The following is a 9634-nucleotide window of genomic DNA, read 5'->3' as shown; positions in this document are numbered from 1 at the left end:
TCTTTTTAGTTAAGTTTATAGGTATTTTCCTCTTTTAATTAGGTTATGATATCTTGTGTCATAACCTATATAATGGTTTTATATGATTAATAAAAATTCATCTTCCAACAATTAACCTTAATCTCCAAGAGAGTTTAGGGTTAAAGGAAACTTAGCTATTTCTATCTTTCTCTTCTTCAGGTGAAAAACGGCACCGGTTACGAGATCACAGTCGGCTCGTATCAGTCTACTTTCCTGGTTTGGTTTCATAATGATCGTTCTGCTTAGTTGAAACTGATCGTTAGTATATAAGTTTGTGTGATCACTGGTAAATAATATTTGGCTTCTGGTATAGAAAGGGTGGTGTCCTAAAAAAATCTCATTACAAAAATTGATTATTAAATGGTTATATAAACAAGATCATAAATGGATTTTTTTTCTCAAACAAATGGTTCTGTAAGCTTGTCTTCTTTTCTCTTTTGGATTTCTGTTCTAAGAGTGAGTGATGACGGCTTCTCATCTCATCTACATCCACCAAACGACCAAAGCCTAACTAAACTAACCATGCAATGAGACAGATTAGAAACTTTAGTGAAAGATCTTCCATGAGATTGAAGATGAAAGGTTCCACAACCAAATGCATTGATAGACATATGAGAGCTTTAATGGAGTGTTCTTCATTGCAATCCTCAACATATGTAATGTGGATAAGTCAGAAGAAATCGTCTTTTTGAGATTGAGATTATTGTATTTCATCATCTTTCACATAGTCTCATGTCCAGCGCTTTACAAGACTTGCTCTTACAAGAGACTTCAGTATAAGAGATATCTTCCCCTCTGTTATCTTCTTCCATAGACTTAAAACACATCCTCTCTTCACTACCGTCAACATTGCTTGTCCAGTTGTCCCAGAACTTGAAGCATAACCACAAGGCTGTGTTCTCATCTGAACAGACCTGAGTAGAGCGGTTCTCCTCGAATGGCAGATATCGCTAGGGGATGAGGGAAACCTTCCTTCTGCATCCGAACCTCTTTGGCGAGACTGTGGAGTAGTACTAGTACTACTAGTTGCATTAGTGCTCATGGAGACGGGGCCCGGCACGTATGTGAATAGTATGAGGTTGTTAAAGTAAAAGGTCATCTGTAAGGTAAGACAGGACTAGTAGGTCGGCTCTCGGGTTGAGATGAGCTAGTGCTTGTTATAGGGTCCTCGCAGAGTCTTCTGACATGGGAGAGTATTGTAATGGCATGTCTACCTCTGTTACGAACCTGTCCACCAACCTCCAGCAATTAAACTTTAGAAAAAATTTCATCTCTGGAACCATTCCTTATGACATTGGAATATCATAAGCCTACAAAACTTGCTTTACAAGAAAACTTGTTGACTGGACCACTGCCAAATTCCATTGGAAAGCTTACTAGATTGGTGTTATTAAACCTCACGTCAAATAGAATGTCAAGAGAGATACCCTCTTCAATAGGCAACATCACTTTGTAAGCTCAAGAACTTGGAGCTTGAGAAGCTGTTGCAGTGGTGTAGTTTTGGTTCGTGTACTTGTGTTACATACACAGGATGGTGTGTGACACACACTTCGAAGAATAAAACGGAAATATCAAGATGTGATGATATGGAATATTTCTATATACTTGGTTGACGAAATATGCATTAAAGGAGCGTGATTAGATCACAAATTTGAAGATTTGGTGATGCTAAAATATAGGAAATATTATATTAGATAATAGGAAAATATTATTTAATATATATTGTGGCTTTTTCCTAGAATTAGGGTTAGAGCTTTTGACGTTGTAATTCTCACGGAAACATAGCAGCAGCTTTGGGGTTTCAGACAGTGAGTGATTTGTAGAGGTGATCAACAGGAGTTGGTTCTTCATAAGGGTAGATTAAGAATTGATCCGTGTCAAGCCGTGTGTGACGTTGAGTAATTCGGATTTGACAAGTCTTTGTAAAAGATTGTTTCAGTGATTCTTAATAAAAAGATAATTGTTCTTGAAATTATTTTGTGCCGTCTATTCTCGCTGTATCTCGAACTTACAATTGGTATCAGAGCAGGACACCTAAACGAAGAAGACATCTTCGAACCAAGGTGAGATCCTGAGAAGAGAATATGGCGATTTTGGCACAAAATATGTTGCTGCTGAATGATATGAACTATGGGTATTGGAAAGTAAGAATGAGAGCAAACTTACGTGGAGCTGATGAAGATATATGGACAATTGTTCAAACTGGATGGGAAGAACCGTTTGTGATGCAAGAAGATGGTTTGAAGAGACCTAAACTGAAGACACAGTGGACAGCAACAGAGAAAAAACTTTCAAGGTTTAATGCAAAAGCACTGGATACAATCTTCAGTTCTGTAGATGCAAAGCAATTTGAGCTTATTCAGGGATGTGAATCAGCTAAAGAGGCTTGGGATATACTACAAAATGCTTTCGAGGGTACTGCGAATGTTAGGAGGATAAGATTGGACTTGCTTGCATCACAGTTTGAAGACATAAGGATGAGGGATGATGAGAAGATCGGAGATTTCAGTGCGAAGCTCAGCTCCATAGTCAATGAAGCACAAGTTTTAGGTAAAAAATATGAAGATGCAAAATTGGTGAAGAAGTTTTTGCGATGTTTGCCTACTAAGTTTGCAGCACATAAAGCAGCGATAACATTGACGATGAACACTGATGAACTGAAGTTTGCTGAGGTAGTAGGGATATTAAAGGCTGAGGAGATGGAATTGGAATCTAAGTGTTCAAAGCCTGCTCAAGACTCTCAAATTACAGTTAATGAAGACATCCAGAAAGCTAAGAAGCTTGAAGAATCTATTCACTTGGTGATTCAGAAACTTGAAGAAACTATGAATCTTTTGAATAAGATGTCCAGCGACAGACTGCCTAGAGAAGAAGAAAGACATAAATGGCAGGCAGTGGTGTGTTTTAATTGTCATGGTATTGGGCATGTCAAAACAGAGTGTCCATCATTCAAGAGAAAAGAAATCAAGTGTAATGGATGTAATGGTTATGGGCACATAAAATCAGATTGTGTGAACACCAAAAAGATGAAGATGAAGAGAAGTTGCAATGATAAAGTACCAGAGAGAAAAGAAGATGCTCTCAATTTCGTGTCTCTTCATGGAGTTATAGGATCTGAAAAAGACATCACTAAGGGTGAAATTCGTATGTCGGATGTGTCACACACCAATTCAGATGCGTCACGCAGTGATACAGAAAGTGATATAGATGCAGATTTTCTAGCCGAGTATAAGGTTCTCTTTGGTAAATTTGCAGAACTCAGTCACGAAAACCTACAGCTCATCAAGGATAAAGCTGTCTTGAAAGATCAAGTCAACACCCTAGAGATGGAACGGACTGATGCGAAGGGTGAATCAAAGTGTAGGGTGAGAGAGGATGATAATGAAGACAAGCTTCAGTCTCTTAAGAGAGTTATTGCAGAGCAGAATCAAGTTCAACAAGAGTCTGAAATAAAGTTTCATCAGATGAAACAACTGTTGAATCAAGAACTTGAGAAGAGTCAGCTTCTGGAAAGACAACTTGCTGAGAACTACAAGAAAGTGAGAATGTTGAACACTGGATCAGCAAGTCTGGATCATATCTTGTCAATTGGGCAGTCTCCAAAAATCAGTTGGGGTTTGGGTTATAAAGGGACGACTTCACAAGAGGTTGACAAGAATGAAAAATCAAGTTTGTAAAACGCTCAATCCCAGTTTTTTCAGCTGAACAAAAGGATGAAACTCAAGCAAAGATTGTGGTTCCAAAGATACAAGACAGCAAAATTGTTGCTAAGCGAATGAATGGCTGTCTCTTTTGTGGTAAGACCGGACATACTGTTGCTTTCTGTTATTCTAGGAGAAACCAGACTGAGCGAGCTTGGAGGATGAACTTTTGTTATGTGGAACCTAGAAGATATGGACATGTTTGGATAAGAAGGATCTGTATCCTAAGTTTACGAAAGGTGTGTCACACGAGCATACTAGTGTGTCATACAATCGAATGGGTGATCAATATACTGAGTTTGAAGAACCAGTTCGATGGCCTAGAAGGTACTGAGAGTTTTTGATGGTCCCACAAGTATCATGAAGTTGTTCAAAGAGTTTTTCACTCAAGCAGGGGGAGATGATACTTAATTCAGGGGGAGTTTAAGTTAGTACTTTGGTGGTATGTATGATGCATATTGTTCTTAGGCTTGAGTTGTAAAACTCAGTGAAAAAGGGGGAGAATGTAAGCTCAAGAACTTGGAGCTTGAGAAGCTGTTGCAGTGGTGTAGTTTTGGTTCGTGTACTTGTGTTACACACACAGGATGGTGTGTGACACACACTTCGAAGAATAAAAAGGAAATATCAAGATGTGATGATATGGAATATTTCTATATACTTGGTTGACGAAATATGCATTAAAGGAGCGTGATTAGATCACAAATTTGAAGATTTGGTGATGCTAAAATATAGGAAATATTATATTAGATAATAGGAAAATATTATTTAATATATATTGTGGCTTTTTCCTAGAATTAGGGTTAGAGCTTTTGACGTTGTAATTCTCACGGAAACATAGCAGCAGCTTTGGGGTTTCAGACAGTGAGTGATTTGTAGAGGTGATCAACAGGAGTTAGTTCCTCATAAGGGTAGATTAAGAATTGATCCGTGTCAAGCCGTGTGTGGCGTTGAGTAATTCGGATTTGACAAGTCTTTGTAAAAGATTGTTTCAGTGATTCTTAATAAAGAGATAATTGTTCTTGAAATTATTTTGTGCCGTCTGTTCTCGCTGTATCTCGAACTTACACACTTGGCTAGAAATACTCTATTTGTCCAACAATAGTTTTGAAGGAACCCTTCCTCCGGCTCTTGGTCAGTGCAAATACATGTTGTATTTGTGGATTGGGTCTAATAAGTTGAATGTGACTATACCTCAGGAGATTATGCAAATTCAGTCCCTTGTTCACCTCAACTTGTCAGATAATTCCTTGACAGGCTCTCTGCCGAAGTATATCAAACCACTGGAACGTCTTTGCACACTGTCTGTTGCACATAATAAATTATCCGGGAAACTCCCTCAAGTCTTGGGAGACTGTCTCTCCATGGAGAATCTTTTTCTACAAGGAAATTTTTTTGACGGTGATATTCCAAATATAAAAAGGTTGATGGGTGCTAAAAGACTTGATTTCTCCAACAATAATCTCTCCGGAAGTCTACCTGGATATATTGCAAACTTTTCTTTCTTGGAGTATCTTAATCTATCCATCAACAATTTCAAGGGAAAGGTGCCAACAGAAGGAAAATTTCAGAATGCTAATGTAGTTACAGTATTTGGAAACAAGGATCTATGTGGGGGCATCAAGGAACTGAAACTGAAGCCATGTATTGTGCAAGCACAACCAATGGAGACTACTAGCCATTTCTCTCATTTGAAGAAAGTTTCCATTGGGGTAAGTGTAGGCACCGGAAAACGACCAACAGATGAGTTATTTGAGGGAAACGTTACTCTACGTAGCTACACCAAGTTGAAGGTGTTGGAAATTGCAGACAATTCGATTCTTAATAGCGGTCCCAGAGTTGGTTTCCCTCTTGATAAATGCTTAACACTGGTTTTGGAATTGGGGTTTTGGGTGTTGTGAAGAATATCCGATGGACCGTTTGGCTACGAGTGAAGCCAGAAAGGAATTAATCTCAATCAGAGAGAGATTCTTTAGAGCCAGAAGAACAGCAAGACGTTGATGTGTTTATCGTTTCGTTTACTCAGTTAAACATGACTATGCTTGTAGAATGCTTTGTTATATGAAGACAATAGAATAAATGTTGTTGTTACCAGCTTTATAGTTTCCATTCATTAAAGCTCTGATTAGGTTTCTATGCTTTTAATTATTTCCCTTGGTGATTAAGAAAGTTTTAAAGGGGCTGCTTGTATGTAACAATATAGTTCTTCACTGAAACCTGTAAAACTTTAAATATAGGTTTCAGCTTGTGACATACGAAACGGGGACTAGTTTGGTGGCTTCATTGATCATCAATCAGTTTTGTTGCTTATGACATGAAGTTGCAGCTCTACTTTTGGGTCAACAATGTGCATATTTGTTCAGGATTAGAACTAATTGCACATATTATTTGTCTACGATGGACGGACGAGGCGCTTAGGAGTATACCGTGGATAAACCTTTAAGTAGTGATAAAATGAAGCTACGAGTAATCCTTATAAGGAACTAATGAGTTCATCGATGGTGTAACGATCGCATGAACTTTTGCAATTAACAAAACTAACGCACTCACGACTCATCTCAACTACATCCATCAAACGACCAACGGCTAACTAAAGTAACTATGCAATAAGACAGACACGATACCTTAGAGAAACATCTTCATTACACTAATACTCGGACTGGTAGGAGCCTACCTCAAGAACTCACCACTAATGCTGCCTTTAGCCTTTAGTGTAGTAATAGTTTGGTTCGTTTGGTTGAAGAATTTCTTCTGTCATGTCTTTGAGCATTACCACCAACACATCTTGTACACAACAGAGTCCAATATGCATGCATCTCAATACTTGTTAGTTGAGATGGATACAGACCAGACTCTGTTGCGTACAAAATACTCGTGTTAGTGGTAATCCTGAAAAACCAGGACAGAAGATATCCCTCGCCCAGAAGAACCAACTATTACTTCGCTTAGTTTCTGTACAGAACATCCCAATACTTCAAACAATGGATGAAAAAGAAGTGTGTTTTTTTTTGTATGGGTTTCGATGTTCTCTCGCTGGCGTCCGCTCCACATCAATATTTATTCAAACGATCTATATTGTCTCTCCGCCTTACTGAACAATGGATTTATAACCATCAACTATCTGACCTACTGAACAGTGTCTCCATACCCTATCTGTTCTAACCATCAACTATTGTCTCTCTGACCTACTGAACAATGCCTCTATCTCCATAACCTATTTCTTCTGACCATCAACCGTCTCCTAGTGAACATTATTACTCTGCTTCCTAACTACTTTGGTATTGAAGCAGATGGGTCCACTTTCCTGGTTTGGTTTCAAAATGATCGTTCTGCTGAGTTGAACTGATCTTTAGTATATAAGCGTGTGTTCTGGTAATTAATATTTGGCTTCTCATCTCATCTACATCCACCAAACGACCAAAGCCTAACTAAACTAACCATGCAATGAGACAGACAAGAAACTTTAGTGAAAGATCTTCCATGAGATTGAAGATGAAAGGTTCCACAACCAAATGCATTGATAGACATATGAGAGCTTTAATGGAGTGTTTTTCATTGCAATCCATATATAACGTGGATAAGTCAGAAGAAAACGTTTGTTGAGATTGAGACTATTGTATTTCATCATCTTTCACATAGTCTCATGTCCAGTGCTTTACAAGACTTGCTCTTACCAGAGACTTCGGTGTAAGAGACATCTTCCCCTCTATTATCTTCTTCCATAGACTTAAAACACATCCTCTCTTCACCACCGTCAACACTGCTCGTCCCAGAACTTGAAGCATGACCACAAGGCTGTGTTCTCATCTGAACAGACCTGAGAAGAGCGGTTCTCCTCAAATCACTCGAATGGCAGATATCGCTAGGCGACGACGGAAACCTTCCTTCAGTATCCGAACCTCTTTGGCGAGACTGTGGAGTAGTACTAGTTGCATTAGTGCTCATGGAGACAGGGCACGTATGTGAATAGTATGAGGTTGTTGAAGTAAAAGGTCTTTGGTATCTGTAAGGTGAGACAGGACTAGTGGGACGGCTCTCGGGTTGAGATGAGCTAGTGCTTGTTATTGGGTCCTCACAGAATCTGGTTTCATCAGAGTCTTCAGACATGGGAGAGTATTGTAGTGGCATGTCATCCCTAAACAACATGATTGAACTCCTCATCAGAGAATAATAATTTCTAAACAATCTTAAAACTTAAAATCAAGGCTTGTTGTGATTTGCTTCCTTGGCATTTTACAGAACACCACACTTAAAAGATCATTCAACTATATAATAAAAATATATATAAGGATATTATATAGTCACATGTAATACTTAAACATTCAAGAAGAAGATGTAAACATAAAAGAAACCTGTAGTGGTAGTTGGGAGAAAGAAAGGACTCAGAGCGAGTAGGAGAGTCTAACATGTTGACGGAGACTGAGTCTCCCACTGTTAGTCCGTTTAAACTGCAAGCCATTATCTACCACCAAGATGATGATGATGATTAGCCAAAATCTCAAATCGAATTCAGAATCAATACAATTAACAACTATCGAAGGCAAACGATTGAATCAGCGTGAACGATTGAATTACAGAGAGAAGAAGGCAAAACCTCGCTGAGGTAACGTTTCTGGGAACGGAGGTTATCGAGATACACCTCGTCTTCTGGATCTCTTGTTCGTTTCCCGCTCGGTGAGGAAGACGAAGCTGGCGACGATGATGATATCGGCGTCGATCGAGATTCCGGCCCCATTTTCAAACCCTATCGAAGAATCTGAAAAGCGGTTATGTGATCAATCACAAAATCTGTTTTAAAAGAAATTGAAAAGTATAATTAGTTTTGAATAAAATGAAACAAATCGCGAAGAAACGGGAGACTATGAAAAAGCCCACGATAAAAAACAATTGGATCAGAAGATGGGCCCAAATATTTAAACGTCTACAGGAGATAAATCCAAATACTTAAACAGAAGGAGAAATAAATGGATGATTCTTTCAAATAGCATATTTTCAAGTTTTTTCATGAAAAGAATTCATAAAGGGGTTGACAAAAAAAAAAAAAAAATTCATAAAGGGAAAAGTGATCTACAAAGGTAAATTGTACTATAGAAGCAAAAAACCATTTTACCTTATACTTTTATAGATATATAAATAAATAAATAAACAATAAAAATAAAAATATTTTTTTTTATAGTTTTGAGTTATATGATATCAAATTCAAACTATTTTATAAAAAAATTCGAAATTTCTTTTCAAAATTTGTTTTTCAAATTTTATTTCTAAAAATTCGAAAATGTTTTTTGAAACTACTTTTAAATTTTTTATTTAAAAAAATTATTTTTATTTAAAAAAAATATTTTTATTTAAAAAAGTTTTTTTTTTTAAATTTTATTTTTTGTTCTTATTTTTTGAAATCTTTTTATTTTACCTCTTAACTCTGAACTTTAAGTAAAGAGTTATTTGACCCTAGAGATATAAAAATATATTTACCATTCAATAAAACCTCTTTCAATTATTTTATCTATTTGAAGTTTTTGTAAAAATAAACTAAAAAAACTATCCTCACTTCTTAGAGAATTTTTCAAAATAAATTGGCCAATTCAGCGTATTCAAATGCAAGAAAAAACATACATTATGATTTTGCATGTTAAAAGAAAAATTGTCTAACGCTTAGCCGTCCGGTTTCTGCTGAGGAGATCACCAAGACAGTCTTTGCCATGCCTTTAAGTAAGAATCCCGGTCCTGATGGATTCTCAATTGAGTTCTTTAGATCTGCTTGGAGTATTGTTGGTCAGGATGTCATTGCAGCAGTGAGTGAGTTCTTCTCCAATGGCAGGCTTCTCAAGGACATAAACAACACGGCTATTGCTCTGATACCCAAACTGCCTAACGCTTGTAAGCTTGGTGACTTCCGGCCCATCAGCTGCTGCAAC

At 37.4% G+C, this 9634-nt stretch overlaps 1 protein-coding gene across 1 annotated transcript; it reads right to left on the bottom strand.

Annotated features, from left to right (window-relative positions):
• Nucleotides 1–7181: 7181 nt before the first annotated feature.
• LOC108843882 (uncharacterized serine-rich protein C215.13) lies at nt 7182–8522 on the bottom strand. The gene is made up of 3 exons (XM_018617027.2): nt 8314–8522; nt 8072–8181; nt 7182–7854 (listed from the first exon to the last, which is right to left on the bottom strand). Exons 1-3 carry the CDS (start codon nt 8452–8454, stop codon nt 7344–7346), a joined length of 762 nt encoding a protein of 253 aa, XP_018472529.1. The 5' UTR covers nt 8455–8522; the 3' UTR covers nt 7182–7343.
• Between the last annotated feature and the right edge of the window lie 1112 nt (nt 8523–9634).

Source organism: Raphanus sativus, chromosome 3, assembly GCF_000801105.2.
Source record: "Raphanus sativus cultivar WK10039 chromosome 3, ASM80110v3, whole genome shotgun sequence".
In the NCBI taxonomy this organism is placed as follows: domain Eukaryota; kingdom Viridiplantae; phylum Streptophyta; class Magnoliopsida; order Brassicales; family Brassicaceae; genus Raphanus; species Raphanus sativus.
This window is presented reverse-complemented; position numbering and strand designations above follow the sequence as displayed.